This window comes from Oryctolagus cuniculus, chromosome 2 (assembly GCF_051225735.1).
Source record: "Oryctolagus cuniculus isolate XC-2025 breed Fujian yellow rabbit chromosome 2, ASM5122573v1, whole genome shotgun sequence".
In the NCBI taxonomy this organism is placed as follows: Eukaryota; Metazoa; Chordata; class Mammalia; order Lagomorpha; family Leporidae; genus Oryctolagus; species Oryctolagus cuniculus.
Window position 1 is genome coordinate 152,326,869 of NC_142868.1, and position 24,664 is coordinate 152,351,532.

General features: G+C 41.3%; 1 protein-coding gene and 1 long non-coding RNA gene across 14 annotated transcripts in view; one reads left to right on the plus strand and one right to left on the minus strand.

Moving 5' to 3' along the window:
• LOC138848617 (uncharacterized) overlaps positions 1 to 11,911 on the minus strand; it is a 30,845-nt gene extending 18,934 nt beyond the window's left edge. Inside the window, exon 1 of the long non-coding RNA XR_011386636.2 lies at positions 11,676 to 11,911. This is a non-coding gene — a long non-coding RNA (uncharacterized LOC138848617). The remainder of the gene's footprint in view (positions 1 to 11,675) is intronic.
• Positions 11,912 to 12,111: 200 nt separating this feature from the next.
• The window catches only part of CCDC88A (coiled-coil and HOOK domain protein 88A), a 144,503-nt gene continuing 131,950 nt past the window's right edge, over positions 12,112 to 24,664 (plus strand). For 7 of the 13 annotated variants that reach the window (XM_089326406.1, XM_089326407.1, XM_089326408.1 and 4 more), the window contains exons 1-3: positions 12,112 to 12,278; positions 13,019 to 13,093; positions 13,190 to 13,290. In XM_089326406.1, coding sequence (XP_089182532.1) covers positions 12,219 to 12,278; positions 13,019 to 13,093; positions 13,190 to 13,290 — 236 coding nt within the window. In that variant the 5' untranslated portion in view covers positions 12,112 to 12,218. Of the gene's footprint in view, positions 13,094 to 13,189; positions 13,291 to 24,664 lie in introns of all 13 variants that reach the window. The other 6 variants (XM_089326414.1, XM_089326415.1, XM_089326416.1 and 3 more) reach the window with 2 other exon arrangements.

Below are 24,664 nucleotides of genomic sequence, written 5' to 3' on the forward strand. Positions count from 1 at the left end.
TGGGCATATTATGTTATTTGCAGTTCATTATTAGGTGTTATTTACAGAAATCATGGTAACACCAGATCACTTACTAAGACAAATAGAATTCTACTTTCTCCCTTCTCTGTAGCCTAAGATGCTCTACAATCTAGTTGTACTCAGTATCTGACTCCAGTCTCATTTATGCCTTTATGTTGTGTTTAGCATTCAAGAGTACAATGAAGAGAGAGTGAGGCATTCTTTTCATGATTCTGCCTCAGATTGGGGCCCATGTTTAAAAACACATGATATATATGCCAGTAAGTAGACACAGATGATGTTTTGTAGAGGTGATCATCACTATACCATCTGCCAGGTTTTGCAGTTGGTTAGAAAAAGAAAGAAATTAGTTTGGCAGGACTTGCTCTGTACAAAATCATGTTGATTTTTGCCAATTCTGTGTAATTTGATATGCTTTTGTAAATTGAGTAAGAGAAAACTGCTTTCACATTGTATGGCAGGAAAAATATGGTCATTGTCCTTATGACCTTTGTTAAAAAAACATATATTCAAGTATAAGTCAGTTAGGGCTGTAGTTTATATAGGAGACATTGAGGGCAAACCAGACAGCTGGTTAACCAATTCAGAACTGCCAAACTCAGAAGTGTTTGTGGCTACCACAATATAATTGATATACTACTGCCATGTCTTAAAATAAAAAGGTGGTGTTGAGATCTGTAGCTAAGAGTAGGCTGCATTCTGGGATCAAAACAGTGCCAATCTAGAGTGGCATTTGGCCTCGCTGTTAAGAAACCCACATTCCATAAAAAAGTGTCTGGGTTTGAGTTTCCAAATTATCTCCCAATCCCAGCTACCTGGTAATACGCACCCTGGGAGGCAGGAGGTGATGGCTCAAGTGGTTGGGTTCCTACCACCCATATGGGACACTTAAATTGAGTTCTCACCTCTTGACTTCTACCTAACCCAGTTTTGATCAGTTTACATTGTATTCATGTGTTGAATATTGCACTGTAGCCTCAAAAATGTTCATATGGATGTTATCTGTTAATCACCAAAAGTATTCATGGAAAATAAAAAAGAGACTCAAGTAATTTGTTCACCACAATCAGCTTAACTTTATTTTGTTTTCTTTTAAAGATATGTTTATTTATTTGGCAGGCAGAATGAACAGGGTAGGGGAGAGGGAGAGTTAGAGAGAGACAGAGAGAGATATCTTTCACTTTTTTTTTTAAATCTATTTATTTGACAGGTAGAGTTACAGACAATGAGAAAGAGAGAGAGAGAGAGAAAGGTCTTCCTTCCATTGGTTCACTCCCCAAATGGCCACTACGGTCGGAGGTACTCTGATCCAAAGCCAGGAACCAGGTGCTTCCTCCGGGCCTCCCATGTGGGTGCAGGGCCCAAGCACTTGGGCCATCCTCCACTGCCCTCCGGGGCCACAGCAGAGAGCTGGACTGGAAGAGGAGCAATCGGAACTAGAACCTCGTGCCCATATGGGATGCTGGTGCCGCAGGCGGAGGATTAATCAAGTGAGCCTCGGCGCTGGCCCCTCTTGCACTGTTTCACTCCCAAAATGGCTGCAAAAGCCAGGGCTGATCCAGGTGAAAACCAGGAACCCAGATCTCTCACTTGGATGGCAGGGGCCCATGTACTTGGGCCATTCTCGGCTGCATTCCCAGGTATATTAGTGGGATCTGGATGGGAAGTGCAGCAGCCAGGATGCAAACCAGCGCTCTGAGGAGGGATGCCAGCATCACAAGTGGCAGTTTAACACATTGCACTATAATGGCGTCCCCTGTTGTTTTCTCTTGAAATAATTTCTTTAGTAGATTACATTTCCTGCTGCTTAAAAATCAGATTCATTAAATGAAAGCTATGAAAAATAATTATTTTAACAAATTTTTTCATTCAACAAATATAGAGCACTTATTGTAATCAGGACACTGCAGAGCATTGATACCATGTAAAAAAAATACCACTTAAAAAAATCAATTAATGCCTTGAATTGACAGATTGTAGACAGCAAACTATATGCCGTGAATTTTATGGAGGATTTTTAATAGACTTATCTGTTCTCCCTGTTTCTTCATGACATTGTACCAAAAGTTTAAACTTCCACTCACTTGAAAAGAATTGCCATCTTGTGTGGCTATCAGGAAATCTATAGAAATGGTTCTAGGTGTTAACCTTTTCAGTTTTCTCTTGGGGTCTCTACTCCATTATCACTCTGTACTTCTCTTTGTCACAGAGGTTGACCAGTCTATTTATTTATTTATTTTAAGATTTATTTATTTGACAGGCAGAGTCAGAGAGAGAAAGAGAGAGAGAGAGAGAGAAAGAACGAGCTTCATCCGCTATTTCACTCCCCAAATAGCAATGGCCAGAGCTGGAACCATCCGAAGCCAGGATCCAGGAGCCCCCTCCAGGTCTCCCATATCAGCGCAGAGCCCCAAACACTGGGTCCATTTTCCACTGCTCTCCCAGGCACACCAGCAGAGAGCTAGATCAGAAGTGGAGCAGCCAGAACTTGAACCAGTGCCCAAATGGGATGCTGCCACTGTAGGCAGAGGCTTAACCCACTATGCCATGGCACTATTTATTTATTTTTGAAAGGGTCCTTAGTGGGGGCCGGCACTGTGGCGTAGCAGGTAAAGCTGCCGCCGGCAGTGATGGCATCCTATATGGGTGCCAGTTTGAGTTCCAGCTGCTCCACTTCTGATCTGAATCTCTGTTATGGCCTGGGAAAGCAGTGAAAGATGGCCCAAGTCCTTGGGGCCCTGCACCGTGTGGGAGACCTGGAAGAAGCTCCTGGCTCCTGGCTTCAGATTGGCGCAGCTTGGGCTGTTGCGGCCACTTGGGGAGTGAAACAACAGATAGAAGACCTCTCTTTCTCCTCTCTGCCTCTCCCTCTCACTGTAACTCTGCATTTCAAATAAAAAAAAAATAGATCTTTAAAAAAATAAAAGGGTCCTTAGCTTTTATTTGATTTTTTTAAAAGATTTATTTGTTTATTTGAAAGGTGGAGTTACAGAGAGGGAGAGACAAAAGCAGAGAGAGAGAAGATTTCCATCTGCTGGTTCACTCTCCAAATGGCTTCAGTGGCCAGGGCTGGGCCAGACTGAAGCCAAGACCCAGGAGCTTCATCTGGGTCTTCCACTTGAATTCAGGGTCCCAAGCACCTGGGCCATCTTCCACTGCTCTCCCAGGTGCACTAGCAGGGAGATGGATTTAAAGCGGAGCAGCCAGGACTCGAACCAGCACCCATATTGGATGCCGGCACTGCAGATGGTGGCTTAACCTGTTATGCCACAGCGCTGGCCCCAGTTTACCAGTTTAGATTGCATTGTCTGTGGTTTCTTGTTCTCTGCTTCCTGTGGGTTCAGCCAGGAGAGAGGCACTGACCAAAAATATGAGTGAAGATAGATATTTATTTGCCTTTCTTCTGCATTGTGATTACAGCAGTGACTCCATGCTCTAGGAACACAGTCGTGCCAGAAGCTCTTCTAAAAGTCCAGGTCTTCTAGAGTCTGGCGGTAGTTTCCTTCTCTGGCTCCTTCAGGCCTGGTGTTGAACTCTATTCTTATCCCTGATGCTTCATCACCCCCTCTTAGTTCACTTAACTCCCCACACCCTTCTAAGTCATCTGTTCATTACACTCTCTTCAGTTAAACACTTAAAGTGTGTTCCCTGTTTCCTAGAAGAATTCAAGAAAATTTCCAAAAATAGTCTTCTTCCCAGGGAGAAGAATTCAGTAGCAAATGATGAGAGAGTAAAAACGATTTGAACTACATCAATATACTAAGATCATGGAATTCAGCTTCTAACCAATTTGTATACCCCTTCTTCAATTCCAGAAGATAATAACAGAATATAGTTTGAATGGTTAGTTTATTTATAAAGTTAATTCATTGGGGGAAAAACATCACTCTGTTTTCTTTTTTTCCCCCATTTATAACAAGTATATTCAATTAGTTTATAGGTTGACAAACTATGGCCTTGGGGCCAAACTTGGTCCACCATCTCTTTTTGAAAATACAGTTTTGTTACAACACAACCATACCTATTTCTTTACATTTGCCGTAGTCTATGGTTAGAGTTGAGTAGTTGCAACAGAGAATTTACTGCCCACAGAGACTAAAATATTTATGATGTGGACTTTTACAGAAAAAAATTTGCCAACCTCTCTGAACTAATTGATTGAATGATATATTTGACATTTTATTTTTTGACCTCATTTAGCTATAATTTTGTGTCTTGTATGCTCAATATGGCTATCTTGCACATAGCTCAATAAATATTGATTAAGGAAGAAAGTGGGAACACACTGACAAATATAGAACTGTGAAACCTGTCAGAACCAAAGCAGAGTCACTTTTGTCAAACCCTAACCAAAATAAGTAAACAAATAAACCTTGAGGTTATGAAGGTGCTAACAAGAACAGTCTCAAAATATTGCCACAACCTTGCCCGAAGGCCACTACTACTTTACACAAAAAATACTTCGGTGAGGGCATATTGCCAACAACTATATTTTTTTCTTTTTTTTTTTAAGAGGATTTATTATATTTATTTGAAAGACAGAGTTGCAGACAGAGAGAGGTAGAGACAGACAGAGATCTTCCATCTGCTGGTTCCTTCCCCAAATGGCTGCAAAGGATGAGGCTGGACCAAGACAAAGCCAGGAGCCAGGAGCCAGGAGCTTCATCTGAGTCTCCCACGTGGACATGGCTGCAGGGGCCCAACTTCGGCCATCCTCCGCTGCTTTCCCAGGTGCATTAGCAGGGAGCAGGATCAGAATTGGAGCAGCCTGTATTCGAACCGGCTCCCGTATGGGATGCTACTATTAACAGGCAGCAGCGTAACCCATTACGTCACATCACCAGCTCCAGCAGCTATCTTTTCAACCTAAGACTGACACCAGATTTGTTTTTGATCCTATTGCCAAGGATTATTGTTTCTAAAGAATTTATGTAATCTTCCTCATTTTGCCTTTAAACATTTCCCTTCACTCAGTACCTTCAAATATACTTACTATTTTTAAGACATCCACATTCTGCATTGCAATGTGCCCTAATTATTTCCAAAAAAATACAATTATGCTTTAGAGACTTTCTCTCTTTGTTGACAGAAATCACAACATCAACTATACTACAAACCCAGAGTTTTATATATGATCATGGGGATTTGGTGTATGATGTTTTAAAAATTGTCAACCTTGCAGTTTTATGTGCACAATATATTATATGTTTTAATCATATTTATTGACTAATTCAAGTTGAGAGTCATGTTCAAACTTTAATTGTTGCTGTGTTTTCTAATGGCTTAGAGTGGCATAGTTCTTTAAAATATTATGAAAACATTACAGCAATTTATCAATCTGAGTGATAGAATCACACAGTATTTTTTTTAGTTTCTTCTTTAGATTTTGCCATATTTTCTAAATTATACCACAAAACATATTACTTTTATAATGAGAAACTAATTTTACTAGTATGAAACATGGTTAGCTCAATGTAACCAAATGTTTAATATTGTCATCTTAGTTGCAGAAACCAAAATTCATGGAATAGAACTGAGCATAAGAATTCTTCTCAAGCAATATTTTAAGAAAATAATCAATTAGCATACAACGATTGAAAAATGGGAAATAAAATCATCTAAATTGTAAACTTCTAAAAAAGCTTTGTATGATTTTGGATTTTCAACAACAGAATATCAAACCCATGGACACTTATCAGAATGTACACCTTTATATATCTCCTTACTTATTGTCTGTCAACAAAAGGAAGAAAAATGTCTGGCTATCCCCACTTGTACTATTTATTATTTGTAATTTGTAACATGATAGTAGATCTGTTTTTTCTACAATTTTATATATTTTATATTTATATCACTGATTTATCTTAAATAGAATGCTGTATGACAATTTCATGTCATAACCTAAACATGGTATTATTATAACCAATAACACCCAGTCTGTATTTCTTTCATTAGGTGGTCTTAAGGTTTGTGTCACGCTTTATCATAACTCTGTGGCCTGTTACAGTTCTGTGGTCTTTGCCATGAGACTAGTGGCCACTACATAGAGTGTTTATCTATTTTATTAATGATCCATCATCTGTTTTGACATGGACTAGGTTATGTTTCAATTAGGTATCCCTGATGTGTGTCTCTAGGGTAGATGGAGGTGGATAAACAGTAGAGATGGGGAATAGGCTTACAATCAAACCTTTCTAAGGCTTATTTTTTCACCTCCTACAAGTCTGTTTTACAACATTTGTCCTTTTCTGTACACTTTTATTTTTCCCTTTATCTATAAAGTTTCCATTTGCTTAGTATTTTGTCTTCCATCCGCAGCATCATAAATAGGAATGAGTTACTACCTATTGCATAGATTTGGAGAATTAAAGCAGAAAAATGCAAAGACAAGGACTGATTACATGAGTCACACCCTGAAGGTGTCTTTCATTGACCAATAGTTTTCAAGATTATTTCATTATATACCATAGCAACCTAGTTAAAGAATTACAGTAATGGAGCTGTTGCTGAGGCATAGAGGGGTAAGCCTCCACCTGCGGCCACGGCTTCCCATATGGGAATCAGTTTGTGTCCAACTTGGTCCTCTACCAATCCAGCTCTCTGCTTATGGCCTGAGAAGATGGCCCAAGTGCTTGGACCCCTGCACCTGGGTGGGAAACCGGAAAGAAGCTCCTGGCTCCTGGTTTCAGATTGACCCAGTTCTGGCTGTTGCAGCCAATTGAAGAGTAAACCAGCGAATGGAAGACCTTTCTGTCTCTTCCTCTGTCTGTGACTCAAATCAATGAACAACAAAAAAAATCTTTAAAAAAAATTACAGTAGCATTGCACTTAATCTAAATAAAGACCAGGAACTTGAAACTAAGCAAAAACATTACACCAAGAGACATTTATGCCTAACAGATAGCCATTAACTTTACAACTGGGAAAGCCCAGCAAAGCCTTCATTTTGAGATTAATTCTGGGGAGGGAGGGGATTTGGCCTGGTGGTTAAGATACCAGTTAAAATGCCTGTGCCCCACTCTTGAATGCCTGAGTTTGATCCCCAGCTCCAGCTCCTGACTCCAGTTTCTGGTCAGTGCATGATCCTGGAGGATAATGATGTTAGTTCAAGCAATGTAGTCCTTGCCATCCATGTTTACATTCTCAGCTCCCAGCTTCAGTCATCTGGGGAGTGCACCATTGGATGAAATCTTTCTCTTTCTCTTTCCTTATCTTTCTCCCAAATATGTGAATTTAAAAATTATTTTAACTATTATTTCAGATGGTTTTAACAATCTATGTATTCTAAGCACACAGAAAATTAGAAGTAGCAAATCTAAATGGAGACTATAGGATATTGTCAGATGTAAGAGAAGATAGGAAAACTATTTGAAGTAAAGAAAACTTAAAAAGTTGGCTATTTGGAGCTTGTGAGTGCATTCTTGAACTTCTTAGGAGCTTCTGAATATACCACTATATTAAAAGCATGATACAATCATTTTGGTAATTGTGATGCTGTAATTTCTTTTAAGAAAAAGGCAATTTATGGTCAGAATATGCTGCTCAATAAACCAGAGACAATTATGACACATTTTTAGATTTCCATCAAAATGATACAAGATGAAGAACTGTTTAGATGTTAGGAGGATAAATATTATTATATACTAACTGAGAAATAAAATATTTCATAATATGATCTAAGCTTTCCTCTAAAATAAATTTTTATGGATTTGGGCAAAAGCTGTCCTGAACACTATTTTATGACCTCAATGTCCTGGGGGAATACTCTACCTCTTTTAATTCGATGGCATGTGGTAATCTCTGACTAAAGTCATTAGTTAATTGGAATAGTTTTCAGAAGTTACTCTGCTGTGAGTGCTTGTCAATTGTTGGAAATTTGTTCACCGCAGTTGAAGGAAGACTCTTTGATCTATTGATGGAGAGTGCCCACCATCACAAGGCACTGCCCTCAACTTGAACAAAGATGAAAACAACAACATCACTCCAGAGAAGAGCATGTAGGTGAATGCATGTCATTCAGAGAAAGCTGGAGGCAAGAAGTGGAGACTAGATACAATGGAAGCATAAAAGAGGGAGTGGTGAACTCACCCAAGGGTAGAGGAATACTTCACAGAGAGGTGGCACCTGACTCCTGCCAGATGAGTGAGAGTTAGCCTGGCTAGAAAACAGGGAAGAGTATTCTAGATAGGGGTGGTTAATAATGTGTAGAATCACAGACAGATGGAATTACAGTGAATCTGATGTGATTCTCTTTACTCAGAACACAGAATTTGGGCATTTGAGAAGAGCAATTGATTCTGACCTAAAAGGAGGACTCCCTTCCCAATCCCTGCCATCTCTTTCCAACTTTGTTTCACTCCATGCAGTCGAGATATAGGACAGAGCTACGAGTCAACTGGTCTAAGAAGATACCCGGAATGAAACCATTGTCCCAATTTGACAGCAGAGGTAACTGGCGCTCAAAGAAGTTAAGCAGCCTGCCTAATTTCTCTGTTTCTGTATTATACTTCTTTTAAAACTATGTTGGGTAATTAAAACACATGACTTCCATATTCTTGGGTGAATTTTAAAGTACTGTTTGTTAGATTAAGAGGGCTCTTTTGAAAAGTCTGAGATTGGATTTCTTGATGACATTTGTAAGGAATCTTGATGAGGCCATGGTGGTATTCTTTTTTCTTTTTTAAAGCAAGATATAATTTACATTCCATGCTATTTAGCCATTTAAGGAATGCAACTCAATGGTTTTTAGTATATTCACAGAGTTGTGTATCTGTCACCACAATAGATTTTAGCATATTTTCATTTTCTCAAAAGAAACCCTTTAACCCTAAAGCCATCACCCTCCCTTTCCTCCTCAGTCTCTCCAGCTTCAGGCGATTACCAATGTATTTTCTGTAGATCTGTCTCTTTTTTTAAAATTTCTTAAAATAAATTCTTTAAAGATTTATTTATTTATTTGAGAGGCAGAGTTACAGACAGAGAGAGAGGGAAAACAGAGAGAGGTCTTCCATTGGCTGGTTCACTCCCCCAAATGGCTGCAACAGCCAGAACTGAGCCCATCCAAAGCCAGGAGTCAGGAGCTTCTTCCAGGTCTCCCACATGGGTTTCAGGGGCCCAAGGACTGGGGCCATCTTCTACTGCTTTCCCATGCCACAGCAGAGAGCTGGATCAGAAGAGGAGCAGTCAAGACATGAACTGCTGCCCATATGAGATGCCGGCACCGCAGGCAGAGGCTTAATCTACTATGCCACAGCACCAGCCCCTATCTGTCTCTTTTGGAAATTTCAAATACAAGAAGTCATATAACACAGTATCCTTTGTGACTGACTTTCACTTGGCATGATGCTTTCATGGTTCATCCACGTTGTTTCATGTCTCAGAAGTTCATTCTTTCTGTCAAATAGTATTCCATTGTATAGATATGCTACATTTTATTTATTAATTCCCCAGTAGATGGCCATTTGGATTATTTCTACCTTTTGGATATTATAAACATGATGCCATTCTGCTATATTTTATTGTAGTAGGTTATAAACGTGATTAGTTTTGCAATCTAATCTAACTTAGAAATATTTGTTACAAAATTCGACAACGGAGTCTACCTTCTAGTGAGTCTGCCACTTTTTATATTATAAATCAAGAAAGATGTGGGTAAAGGAAGATATTTCTGCTTTTGGTAAGTGGGCAGTGTTATATATGTGGATAATCTCCAGGGATGAGCTTTCATTATAACACACAAGGGAGATTCTTTCTCTAGTGAGTTCTAAATGGGATCATGATCCATTCCAACCATTTAGTGTCAAATTATAAGAGAGATGAGCAAATAACCTAGACCCTAACCAGATGGGTACGGTTTTTCTGAAGTCCTTTCCTTCTGGCTTTGACGTGCTAAGAAAGGATGACTTCAGGAAAATAAACGTCTACAAATTACAAAGCAAATATCCTTTGAAACGATCTTGAGAAATATCTTCCTAAGTGAAATGAGGATAGGAAACTTTTGAATTTCATCTTATAGCACGTTGCAATTCAAACGCCATTCAATTGTGTATAATGTACAGTCTCTCTTTTGCCAGACAGAGAGGTTTCCTGATTGTACTCTTGAGATATTATAAAGCATTTCCAAGACTGCTGTTAAACTAGAGAATTGTGAATTGGTAGGTTTTCAAGTAAGTTTCTCCAGACCTCAGTCTGGTCTAAAGTTTCCTGTTTTTACAATTAACTCCTCATGTTTCTTTGTTGAGTGTGTGTGTGTGTGTGAGTGAGTGTGTAAAACCTAAAGATAGACCAGGAAGCATCTGGGCCATCTGGCTGTAGAGGGGAATCCAGATTTCTATGGCTGGGTACTAAATGTATATTGGATAAACAATGCTGTCTTAATATCCAACTCCTGTGCTAACCCTTCAGTCACCATCACCATCTGCACTTTCTGTTAGTACTTTCTGGGTTTTCATCTGTGAATGAGGTAGGTGGCTCTGTCTTGGGAAAAACTCCTGCATAGGCATGGAAACTTCCATGTCGTTTTGTCAAGCTTCTGGAGGATTACAAAGAAAAGTGGACATGTCAGACACTGGGTACTAAAAGCAATGCTTCCTTCTTGTTGCATTCCACTCACCATAGAAAGAACTGTGATTAAGAGAGAGTCATCAAGAACAAAAGGAAAACATTGTGAGCCACCAGGATGACACCAGCCTTGTGTATTGGCCAGGGCCGTGCGAAGTTCTACTCTGTTACCACCTAAAAAAAGTCACATGAAAACATCCTAATTGTAATTAAGATCATTTGATAAGGACATGTGTTTCTGTTTCCCAAAAGCAAGATCCTTTCTCATGTAACTGAAGTAGGAGAGCTTTCATTTGAAGTTTCCTCCCAAAGATTCTTAATTTTAGGGGGAATAATGATGAAGACAACATCAACAACACTTATAAAATATTTCTATAAGCTGCCATTTCATTGAACTGCTTTACATATAAAGAAAGTGAAGCACAGAGCAGCTTAGTAACTTGCCTAGTCTCACAGAGCTAGTGAGCATTGGAACCATGCAGGAGAACTCCAAGCCCAGGCTCTCAACTACCTAATTAACAAACTGTGCTGTTTCTTAATTCAGTGCTATGACAAAAACATTCTCACTGCTAATTTAAAATAGTATGCAAGTATTCAAAGTAGATGTTTATGTAAGTGCAAACATAGCATACATTGTCAAACTATAACGCTATACTTTCTCAAAAAATGTGTTTTACATGCCTATTTTAATCTCAAGAAAAAGATCTTCATTTCTCTTCGAAATGAGGAGTAACATTTGATTTTGCTAGGGAACTGTTAAAATTATTTTGATGGTTCCAGCCGTGCATAGCATAGAGATTTATAGTAAATATGTAATCTGTTTATTTGTCGCCCAAGTTGGATGACTTCCAAATGTTTCCTCTTTATAGCTCTTGATTTGTTTGGATTTTTTTTCAATGGCCAAATCGTCACACACACACACACACACAAAAATGTCTAAATCACGTTTGCTCTTGTCAGGGAATAGCAACATGCTGAAAGATAGATTTGGTTGTTTAAAAATCCTACCACATTTCACTTGCATTCCATGCTTTAGAGGGCTGGATGTTAAAAAAAAAAAAAAAAAGGAAAAGGAGAAGAAAAAAAGAACTAACTTGTGGCTCGCGTCCCTTTGCCCTTCGCTGAAGTCAGTTTTCCCATTCCATTCTGTTGGGGAGCAAGCATGCTGAAGAGATCAAACCAAACTGTCCGAAAAAGGCTGTCTGCATCCCTCATGTTTAAAAGAGAAGAATTTCGTTCCCCTTCCTTCACACATCAAAGAAGGCACTCGGGGAGGAAATAAACCATAATTAGGCACGAGCGAGCGAGCAGACAGACCCTTTCCTTTGCCTTCGCCATCCCCGCCCCCCGCCCCTGGCAACCATCCTGGGCGCTAGCAAGGCCCCGGCCACCGCAGCAGCTGCAGCGAGCGCGCCCCCGCGCCCGCGCCCGTCTCAGAATCTGGGCGGCGGCGGGGCCAACCCGGGAACGCGCTCGCCCGGGAGCGCGCTCATGCAGCGGTTTTCTTCTCCCACAATCCAGAGGCAGCGGCGCGGGAGGGGCGGGGAGTCGGCGGAAGGATATCGGCGCGGAGGGAGCGGCGCGTCCCCTTGAAGGCGGCCTCGCTGCGCTGGTTGGGCAGCGAGTAGTGGGGTGTGATGCGGCACTGCGGTTCTGAGGCCGTTACTCCGGCTCCTCCAGAGAGGGCGGAGGAGGAGGTTGGAGCTCGGCGGTGATTTTGTGCCAGGGCTTCCCAGAGGCGCTCCGAAGAGGCTGGCGGGGCTCAGGCAGCCGGAGGTTTAGAGACGCACATTCAAGCCCCCATCCCCCGGGAGGGGAAGGGGGCTGGAGGCGAGGCGTGAGGGCGGCGGAGGAATGGTGTCTGCTCGGGGGGAAGGGGCGAGCCCTGCCTGTCGGTGGTGAGGGGCTGCAGACCGGGGAGGCTTCGCGGGTCGAAGCGGCTCCATGCCCACCGGTGGGTGGAACGTGTAGAGGGGAAACGCGGAGGTCGAGCCTGGCGGCCCCTTGGATCCCCTAAGGTGGTGTCTAACGTGGTGTTTGATAAAGCCCACGTTGGGATTAATTCATTGGGGGCAGTTCCGCTCGCTTGGCTGCTCTAGGAGCCGGGCAACCTTGACGGGCTTTTTGTCTTGCTGCTGCAGCCCTCTTTCCCCTTCCTCCTCCTCCAGATGCCTTTTCTCTGCCCCTCCTTGCCCGGTACCGACATTTCCAGCGCAGGCTGCTGCTCGTGGGGGCTGTCGAAGCCGCTTCTCGGGATTTCGGCTCGTTTCCCTCTGGGGTGTCTTTGGAGGAGGGAGCGTTTCCCCCCCTCCTCGATGGGGTTTTCCTCCCTTGCCAAAATGGACTTTCATTGATTTCTACTTCAACGTTTCGTGACCAATTCCCTAGGCGTATTTTTGTGGTAGTTCCCTTTTTTTTTTTTTTTTTTTTTAAGTAGAGGATCTGTAAAATGGAGAACGAAATTTTTACTCCCCTTCTGGAGCAGTTCATGACCAGCCCCTTGGTCACTTGGGTAAGTGGAGTGCCCTTTATTGTAGATTTTGCTGGGTTATTTGTGGCTGCAGAGATGGAGGTGGGCGTTCATGCCCTGACGATCCTTCTGTTCTAGGTTAAAACGTTCGGACCTCTGGCTGCGGGCAGTGGGACCAACCTGGATGAATATGTGGCTTTGGTGGATGGGGTATTCCTGAACCAGGTCATGCTCCAAATGTAAGTCTTTTCTGGGTAACTTGTTTTCTTTGAGAAATAACGTACTGTGAACTTGAGACTTGATGTTTTCGCCCCTAATGTGGTTCTTGGGTTAGAAAAATGCAGGTGGTTCAAAAAATTGGATGTTGAAAGGAGTGAAAATCTTCCGTGCCCAACCCATTTATCGCAAGCCAGCAATTATGCCTGTTAAAATTGTGAAACTTTGCATTTTTCGTTTTGCCAACCTTGTGTTGTCACTTATTGTCTTCAGTGCTGAAAACCAAACCACACGGTGTCCTCTTTGATAATCTGGTAAGAAGAGAGAGAGGGCAAGAATGCAAATCTAGTGTCCTAATAGGGGGGAAAGGACTTTAATGTGAAGCTATGTGCATTTGATGCATATCTAAAAATAGTTATTTTTATACTCAGTTTTTGAAGCTAGTGAAGTAATAACATCTTAGAATTTCATACACAGTTCTGAGTGGTGAAGAGGACTGCTGCTGCAGCATGTAACTTAAATGTCTATAATAATTCAGGTCTGATTAGATGATTTATTGTGTGGACTTTGTGTCATATTTGAAAGATCATTTTAAGGTGTTCTTAGTTTTGAAATGTACATCATTGAAGGCTTGATGAGGACTAGACAACCAGTGATTTAGTAGTCACTTCTTTGTCTTTTATATTTATAATATTGGATCTATATTAAATGTTTTTGTTTCTGCAATGGAAATTGGATATTGAAAGTATATTGGTAGCTGGATTAGGGCAGTAAAAACAGCTGCATTTTTATTATTAGAGGTACTATAGCATACATGCATTCTAGGTCCTTCAGTGTAGGTTATCACACTGTGAATATCATTACAGTTGTGCTGTAAGTAATTAGCCTTATTCTTGAATAGAATCTGATTATAGGAGTAGTTTGGAACCTGTGATTGAAAGATGTTCTCATCTTTTATATATGTGGGAAATTAGTGCCTTATAAATCCATAGTTGCTAACAAGTAGAGAACAAGTCTATTCTGCTTTGAGAACTTTACATATAAATTAGCTATTCTGTATTTTACTGGAAGTTATTTTTCAAGTTAGTTTTCTGTTTAAAAGAGGTTAGATGTTAATTTCACAAATAATTGTTCCAGTTAGAGTTTGTATGCTCAGAGATTTATATGTTGATCCCACAGGGAGACATACTACTACCATACACTTTCCAAAAATGTTATATTTGTTTAGGTGCCTGAAGAAATGTATATGTTATCAAAATTTGTATTTTTTTCCTTAAGAAAGGAAGAGTGTAGACATTAATTATTTATAGGGTTAATAAATGTATTTTTGGCAGCTATCCCATGAAATTATTTTTTATTTTTGAAATATCCCACTATTTCCTAAGCGAAATGGTAGAAAAATTAAACTAACTTCTATTTTAGGAAACACACATGACAGGAAGAGTAGCCATTATGGTAGAGAGTCACCTTTTCCCCTATGTCTGTCTGTTTCAGAAAATTTTGAATTTGTGTGCATAACCCCTCCCCTTAAAAAGTATCTTTACAAAAATAGTAAAATTAGTTTTCTACTTTAGTGGATTTTTAAAATAATACTTTTTCCAAAAAAAGAGAAAGATTTGGGGCTTTTTAAGTCTTAAGTAGCTAGCCAAGGTGCTAAAAACAAACATGTTGGCTTATTTCCATTGTGTATAGGTATGTTTTGAAAATGATGGTGTTCCAAAATAGTGGTTGCCAGGGAGTTGTTTTTTTGGGAGGACTAGCTCCTTTCCAAACCTCAAATCTGCCACTGTGTTTTCAGTTCCACCTCTCAGTTTCTTTAAAAGTGTTTTCAGCGTCCTAATTCTGTTTGAATGACCCGTATAAATTAAAGAAAAAGAAAATTAAGAAAAAGAGAAGTATGCTTTTGCTTTTTTTTCAAGAAAAATCTGCTAAAATAACATCGCAAATTTATCTTAATGAATTATTTAACTTTCAGGACAACAAAATATACATTGTTTTAAAAGTTATATTTTGCTAATTTTGAAATTATTAGGTTTTTTAAAAGATTTTATTTGAAAGGCAGAGTTAGAGAGAGAGAGAGAGGTCTTCCATCCACTGGTTCACTCCCCAGTTGGCTGCAACGGTCGGAGCTGGGCCGAACTGAAGCTGGAAGCCAGGAGCTTCTTCCCAATCTCACACGTAGGTGCAGGGACCCAAGTACTTGTGCCGTCTTTTGCTGCATTTCCCAGGTGCATCAGCAGAGGGGAGATGGATCGGAAGTGGAGCAGCTGGGACTGGAACCGGTGCCCATATGAGATGCTGATGCTGCAGGCAACAGCTTTATGCCACAGTGCTGGTCCTTGATTTTTTTTGAAGATGTATTTATTTATTTATTTGAAAGGCAAAGTTACAGAGAGAGAGGGAGAGACAGAAAGACAGATCTTTGATCTACTATTCCCCAAATAGCCATGGTGGCTGGTGCTGGGCCAGGCCAAATCCAGGAGCCTGGAACTCTGTCCAGATCTTCCATGTGGATGGCAGGAGCTCAAGTACTTGGGCCCTCAGCTACTGCTTTCCTAGACATATTAGCAGGGAGCTGCATCTGAAGTGGAGCAGCCAAGACTTAAACTTGTACTACAATATGGAATGTCGTTATACTAAGCAGTGACTTACCCTATTGCCGTACAGCAAAACTTTGTCAAATCACATTACTTAAATGTTCAGATTTCTTTTTACATTTTTATTTCTTTTATTTATTTGGAAGACAGAGACAGCAGAGGTCTCCTGTTGTTGGTTTACTACCCAGATACCCACAGTAGCCAGTGCTGGGTCAAGCAGAAGCCAGGGGCCCAGAACTCAATCTGGGTCTTCAGTGTGGGTAACTGGGACCTGAGTACATGAGTTATGACCCACTCCCTTCAAGGGTATATAGAGGAAGCCGGAAGTGGGACCAGAGCTGGAACTCAAACCCAGGCATTCTGATGTGGATACATGTGTCTCAAGCATTGTTTTAAATGGGCCAAGTACTCTTCCTCAATGTGGCTGCTGCCATCTTCTCCAGTTTGTTACTCCTCAGTACGTGGCCCAAGATTGAGCAAACGTGCATTTCTCAAAGACAAGCTGTGTTTGCATATGTGTGTCTGCTATTCTATACTTTCCTTCCTTAATAATCCTTTTCTTTCTTTTTTAAAGATTTATTTATTTGAAAGGCAGAGTTAACAGAGAGGCAGGGAGAGTTCTTCCATCCACTAGTTCACTCCCTAAATGGCTGCAACAGCTGGAGCTAGGCCAATCAGAAGCCAGGAGCCAGGAGCTTCCTCCAGGTCTCCCATGCACATCTAGGGGCCCCGGGATTTGGGCCATCTTCTCTGCTTTCCCAGGCCATAGTAGCCGGGTCTTGAACTGGTGCCCATATGAGATGCCAGCACTTTAGGCAGTGGCTTCACCCCCTACTCCACAGCACCTGCCCCCCCTTTTTAAAAAATATTTATGTATTTTTTTTTTTTTTTTTTGACAGGCAGAGTGGACAGTGAGAGAGAGAGACAGAGAGAAAGGTCTTCCTTTGCCGTTGGTTCACCCTCCAATGGCCGCCTCGGCCAGTGCACCGCGCTGATTCGATGGCAGGAGCCAGGTGCTTTTCCTGGTCTCCCATGCGGGTGCAGGGCCCAAGCACCTGGGCCATCCTCCACTGCACTCCCTGGCCACAGCAGAGAGCTGGCCTGGAAGAGGGGCAACCGGGACAGAATCCGGCGCCCCGACTGGGACTAGAACCTGGTGTGCCGGCGCCACAAGGCGGAGGATTAGCCTAGTGAGCTGCGGCGCCGGCCAAAATATTTATGTATTTATTTGAAAGTCAGAGTTACATAGAGTAGTAGAGGCAGAGAAAGAGTGAGAGTGGTCTTCCATCTGTTGGTTCACTCCCCAGTTGGCCGCAACGGCCAGAGCTGTGCATATCTGAAGCCAGGAGCCAGGAGCTTCTTCCAGGTCTCCCTCGTGGGTGCAGGAGCCCAAGGACTTGCACCATCTTCTGCTGCTTTCCTCGGCCATAGCAGAGAGATGGATCGGAAGTGGAACAGCTGGGTCTTGAACCGGCACCCAGATAGGATGGCTGCACTGCAGGCGGCAGCTTTACCCGCTATGCCACAGCGCCAGCCTCTGCCTGCCCCCTTATAATCCTTTTCTACCTCCTCACTTTTGTTTTCTTTAACTGATTGCTATTTACTTTTATTGCTACTCCTCTGCCATTTCTCAGATTATCCTAGGCTACGTACTCCTCCTTGTGTCTCTATTAGGACCCTGTATGTACTTTAGTGATAGTATCTTACTATTGCAATTTTTGGTTTGCTTGGCTGTATTGACTAGTTATAAGTTTCTTGAAGCTAGGAACTATTTATTTTCTTCTCTGAATTCCTAACAGAGTACTTGGGAAACAGTAGGTTCTTAACATACTTCTGTTGAATTAATGACTAATGGAGAGGTCTGTGGTAAAATGGAATGCATTAGGACCTACAGTCAAACTTGAATCCAGTTCTGGCTGTGCTACTTACTCATATGTGGACTTAAACACTGTACTTAACATCTCCAAATCTCCATTCCCACATTTTTAACTATAACATTGAAATGAACATGTTTCCAAGGTGGGGAGGACTAGACTTAATCTCTACTAAGATAGGTAAAGTGTCTATATTCAGTTTTGTTGAGGACTGTATCCTCAGTGCTGATGCTTTTTTATTATTATCCTGTGCTATACCATATACCCCTATTTATATTTCTTCAAATTAGTCACGATGATTTTCTCTTATACTGCCTTGCCCTCTTAAATATTTGATGAGCAGATTTCTACTCATCCTTTGCAGTTGTTTTCTCTCTGCTGATCTCATAGTACCTTTTGCAAAGTAGCAGCTGCTCTAAATTTAGTTAACTCTAAAGGCTAGAGTTTGTCTTCATATTACCAAAACCTTGCATAGCACCTGGCATGAATCACTATCATTTAGCATAGGACTTGGCATGTTGTACATTTTTAATAAACATTGAAGGAATTAATGATGACATTTTATAATTTTAATTAATTTTCAAAGTTTTGGGAACTCCCTATAGTTTTAGTATTGTAAAACTGAAGTTTGTTTTACTTTTTAGTGTATCTCCTACTTATTTTGTTTTCTCTTTGTCCTCTTATTTATTTTAATTTAAACTTTATTGGATATTTTTCCACCAGTGTTATGTTCCCCCTAAGGCAGGAGTGGGGAACCTTTTTTCTGCCCAGGGCCATTTGGATTTTTATAACATTATTAATGGGCCATACAAAATTATCAACTTAAAAATGAGCCTGCTATACATTTATTAAATTTCAAATGCCACCTTTGGTTGCCTTGGCAGGGCCAAATCAGTCGATTTCATGGGCCTTATATGGTGTGCAGGCCAAATGTTCCCCACCCTTGTAAGGGAAGGTAGTAGGAGTTACATGTCATGTTCCATAGTTTTGTATGATATTAGATACACAAGGCTTTCATTTGATTTCCAGTAACTTTCCTGATAACGTCCAACATGTTGAGATTGTTTTGCGATAGCCTCACTGATGTCTTCTATAGCAATCCATAGTGATTCTCAGTGTGACTCATGTTTAGTTAAATTATAGAAATTGTAAGAACCTGAGAAGAACTAGCTTCTATATCTGAGTTTGTTTAAATTTTTTAACTGAAAACTTTCTCTGTAGTATGTGTTAAGTAGTTATCACCAGATTGCTGGAAAACAGACCAGTTCTTCACTATATTCTTTTTAAATTTTTTATATATTTATTTAAATTTTACTGGAAAGATAAAGATCCTCTATCCCCTGGTTCACTCTCAAATGCCCAAAAAATAGAGAAGTCTAGGTCAGGCTGAAGCCAGGAGCCCAGAACTCAATCCAGGTCTCCTTAGCTGGTAGGGACCTAAGTACTTGAGTTATTGTCTACTGCCTCTCAGGGTATGCTGGATTGAAGCAGAGGAGCTAGTACTCAAACCGGACACTATGGTATGGGATGTGGCATCACAAGTAGCTGCTAACTGTTATGCCAAATGTCTGCCCCATCTGTACTCTTTCAGAAAGACACCAGTTGACTTTGTTTTAGGACCTGTGAAGCAGTTTAATACCTTCTAGATATAAAGTCTCAATATTTAGAAATAATATTTGAGATTTTACTTGCTATTTAAGCATCTGTAGTGCCCAATTTAGTCATTAATAAACTAGCTGTTTTTAGAGAGTCAGTGTGGTAAAGAGGCAAAAATCACGGACCTGAGAATTGTACGTTTAAACCCTGGATTAGTTATTTAATGTTAAAATTGGAAAATAACCTTAAATATTCTCTTAATTCTTTGGTTTGTTTTTTTACTTTTTTTTTTTTTTTAAGATCTATTTATTTATTTGAAAAGCAGAGTTACAGAGAGGGAGATGCAGAGGCAGAGATCTTGTTCACTCTCCAAATGGCTGCAATGGCCAGGGCTAGACAGTCAAAGCCAGGAGCTTTATCTGGGTCTCCCATGTGGGTGCAGGGGCTAAGAACTTGGGCCATTTTCTGCTGCTTTCCCAGGCACATTAGCAGGAAGCTGGATCAGAAGTGGAGCAGCCAGGATTCGAACCAGTGCCCATATAGGATGCTGGCACTGCAGGCGGTAGCTTAACCTGCTGTCCCCTATTCCTGATTTTGTCCCTGTGTTCTCTTAGCCTTATTTTGCTGATTCAATAATTAATAAACTAGGTTGAGAGAAATCATCAACCTTTACCCTGAGTGGGATCAACTCTGCCCCTGTATCTTTGGGACCTAGATCAAGCATTCATTTACCACAGGAGGTTTAAATACCTAAAAGTTATAAATCATGCTAACAAATTAATGTGTCCAAGTCTTTTGATAAATACTTATATACCTTTATAGTGACTTAGAAAAATAGCATAAAACTTAGAATTTGCAGAATTTAGAATTCATACACTCACATTTTCACAGTGAAATGTGATAGAGCTCATCTTCTTCCCTGCATTCTTGTCTCTGGCACCACAAAGAGGTATCTTGTATATCTTGCATATGTTTGGCAGTATTCTACATGCATTGCCAAGTCCAGGCTCTTAGTCTCCCTTCTCAAACAGCTGCCTCCTGGCCCAAGCATGTATACATCTGAAGTGTAGTCCATCCTCAAGGAAGATAAGGGGAGACAGCCTGTGCAGACCCTGAAATTAGGTTAGAGGTATTTGGGCAAGGAATTTCAGAGTTTCAGGTACTGGGAGTGTCATGGGGGGTGGGGTGTTTGATGGTGTATAGGCACATCACCTTTTTCACATGGACACCTTGCCCATTGGAAGTATATGATCCAAGGAGGGCCAGAGCAGGAGTCAGGGCAGGGGTATTTGCTGCTAGGATTGAAATACCATACTCACTGAGAGGGATGAAGGGATGGTTCATCCAAAGATCAATTAATCTGTTAAATATTTATTTTTTTGAAATATTTATTATTTATTTGAAAGGTAGAGTTACAGAGAGAGAGAGATCTTCCATCTGCTAGTTCATTCCCCTGAATGACTGCCAGGAGCCTGGAACTCTATCTGGATCTCCCTCATGGGCTGCAGAGGCCCAAGCACTTGGGCGATCTTCTGCTTTCCCAGGCGCATTAGCAGGGAGCTGGACTGGAAGTGGAGCAGCAAGTACTCATGGGATGCTACGGGTGGCTGCTTAACCTACAGTGCCACAATGCTGTCTGCTCAGTTCTGGGATATGGTGCTTTGTCCACTATAATGGTGATGTGCATGTGCATATATTGCTGTGTAGTACCTGTGCTAAGTACTTGAATTAAGTTCTCAATATTGTATTGGCACAAAGAGAGGAGTGATGATTAACATGAAGAAAAGACTTTTATTTTTGTAAGTTCAGCTCTTTGTTGTTGTTGTTTTAGAGATGTTTATTTATTTGCAAGGCAGAGTTTCAGAGAGGCAGAGGCAGAGAGAGAGAGAGATAGGTCTTCCATCTGCTGGGCTGATCCAAAGCCAAGAGCCTGGAGCTTCTTCTGGATCTCCCACACTGGATTGGAAGTGGAGCAGTCACATGGGATGCTGGCACTGCAGGCGGCGGCTCTACCTGCTACACCACAGTGCCGGCCTGAGAAGAGGCATCTTGGAAGAGGTAACATTTGAAATGGACATGAAAGGTGGTTAGGAGTAATTAGATGAACCAAAGTCATAAATGGTTGAGAAATGGAAGGAAAGACACTGTAAGCAAAGTGACATGAAAAGAAGGCTGAAAATGTTAATAAAAGCATGGGGAATCAGGAGGTTTCTGGAAAGTGGAGAAATTTCACAAAGTTGAGGAAATCACAAAGGGAGTCAAGTTAGTTAAAGACGAATACAAGTATTGTCATGTAGGGTTGATGGCTTATTTCAGGTTTAGAAACCATGTATATTTAGTGGAGTCAGTCAGCATGGTTGGATAACCAGTAATGCTTAGCTGCTCAGGAACTGACAGATCTGTAGAATTTATTCAGAACTGGAAATTGATAAATAGGTGTGGAATGGGAGAACATAAATACTAGAGGGCCGGCGCTGTGGCTCACTTGGTTAATCCTCCACCTGCGGCGCCGGCATCCCATATGGGCGCCGGGTTCTAGTCCTGGTTACTCCTCTTCCAGTCCAGCTCTCTGCTATGCCCCAGGAGTGCAGTGGAGGATGGCCCAAGTGCTTGGGCCCCTGCACCCGCATGGGAGACCAGGAGGAAGCACCTGGCTCCTGGCTTCAGATTGGCGCAGCGCCGGCCGTAGTGGCCATTTGGGGAGTGAACCAACGGAATGAAGACCTTTCTCTCTCTCTCTCTCTCTCTCTCTCTCTCTCTTTCTCACTGTCTATAACTCTATCTGTCAAATAAAAAAAAAAACATACTAGAGAGTCTTATGTGAGTAGTTAAAATGAGTAGCATGATCCTTGATGCTAGTAGGAAAGCATATGTTACCTCTCAGGAGGAGGCTGATAGACTAAGGTTGAAATAAGGGAGGATTGTGAATAGTTTGGAAAGAATGAAAGAGAGAGGGTAGAAAGAATAGGAGGTTAAGATCAGAGGGGACTTGTAGAATTTGAGGTTTCTGGATATTGCAATTCTGAACCTTGTTTAAGGCCAAGATTAGATCATTTCTGAAGGATAGATAAAATGGAATAGATGAAGATAGAAAGGGAACTTCCATCCTTACTCATTATGAAGCTATGATCTTTTGATTATTCTAAAAGTGAAAATGAGACTTTTGAATCCAAATATAAAAGTGATCTTTATTTATTATTGTTAGTATTTGAGAGGCAGAGACATAAAAAACCAGAGTGCCTGTGTGCTTGTTTTCTTATCATACACCTACAATGGCTGGAACTGGGCCAGGCTGAAGCTGGGAGCCAGGAATTCAATCCAGGTCTCTTACGTAGAAGGCAGGAACCCAACTACTTGAACCATTACCTGCTGCCTCCCAGGGTGTGAATTAGCAGGAAGCTAGAATTGAGAGTGGGACCTGAGAACCCAGGCCTCTGATAGGGGATATGGGCATCTCAAGCATCATCTTAACCACTAGCCCAGACATCCACCCCCAGTAACTAATTTTAACAGTGCTATAATTAAAAAATAATTTAATAATTGGAAAAAAGCTGATAATTTTTAATTTTTATATAAAAACATAATCCTTACATTAAAAACAAATTTTATAAAATATTTCAATAATTCTTCAGGAAAAATTTTTATGCAGTATGTATGTGTTTTTTAAAGATTATTTGAAAGGCAGAGTTACAGAGAGGCAAAGGCAGCAAAGGAGAGAAAGAGAGAGAGGTCTTCATCCACTGGTTCACTCCCCAGACGGCCGCAATGGCCGGAGTTGGGCTGATCCAAAGCCAGGAGCATGGAGCTTCTTCTGGGTCTCCTACATGGGTGCAGTGGCCCAAGGACTTGGTCATCTTCCACTGCTTTCCCAGGCCATAGCAGAGAGCTGGATCGAAAGTTGAGCAGCTGGGACTCAAACTGGAGCCCATATGGGATGCCAGCGCTGCAGGCTGTGGCTTTACCCGCTATGCCACAGCGCTGGCCCCATGTGCAGTATATATATTTTTAAAGATTTATTTATTTATTTGAAAGTCAGCATTACACAGAGAGAGGAGAGGCAGAGAGAACTAGAGAGGTCTTCCATCTGATGGTTCACTCCCCAATTGGCTGCAATGGCCGGAGCTGTGCTGATCTGAGGCCAGGAGCCAGGAGCTTCTTCCAGGTCTCCCACGCGGGTGTCAGGGACTAAGGACTTGGGCCATCTTCTACTGCTTTTCCAGGCCATGGCAGAGAGCTTGATTGGAAGTGGAGCAACTGGGCGTTAACCCGCTGCGTCACAGCACCGGCCCCCCAAACAGTATATTCTTGATGTGACTTAGTTTCCCAGTGAAGACTAGAAAAAAAAATTGAGCTTTTGGGTCTTAATTTCTGATTAAGACCTGTGTTGTTACAAAGTAGTGGAGGACAGGACATACTGGTGAAAGACCATTGGAGGCAATATCCTTTACCAAGATTGCTTTAGAAAAGTGACCTGCAGGGGCCAGCATTGTGACATAGTGGGTGAAGCAGGTGGCATCCTGTTTGGGTGCCAGTTTGTGTCCTGGCTCCTCCACTTCTGATCCAGTTCCCTGCTAATGGCTTGAGAAAAGTGGAGGATGGCCTGATTGGGGCCCTGCACCCATGTGGGAGATCCAGAAGAAGCTCCTGGCTCCTGCCTTCTGGCTAGCCCAGGTCGGACTGTTGTGGCCATTTGGGGAGTGAACCTGCAGATGGAAGATCTCTCTCTTTCTCTGACTCTCCCTCTTTGTTACTGTGCCATTCAAATAAATAAATCTTTAAAAAAAAAAAAAGTAAACTGCAATGAAGTCCCAATTAACTTGAATGTTGAGGAAAAATGGGGTGTTGAACATTGCTTTGCTAATTAATTAGCTAATATTTTTATCTTTGTGCATAATATATATATAATGATTCAAAATCAAGTATAGACTAAGATAAATCAGTATTGAATGGTGAATTATTTCAAGCATGTATTAAAAAAAAACAAATTTCTAGTTATTAGCTTGTTTTGTTTTCTAGTTATTAGCTTGTTTTGTTTCCCCTTTTCTTTTGAGTGTATATGTGTGTGTGTGTATGTATTAGTGGGAATAGATTAGGAACCCTGTTGTTTATGAGTTAGAGTTGGCCTCTTGAGGTGTGAGTAGTTAAGGAAACCTGTATATCGAAGAAGCTATATTTGAGTGAAACCTTGCAGTGATTGGATTAGGGTATCTATAGGTGAGGAAAGGAGGGTTTCAAGGCTAGAGAAGCAGCCTGAGGAAAAAGTTTGATGTACGTATCATTGGGTAGGTGATGATGGGACTAGCTGTAGATTATGGGAGATTTGAAAATTA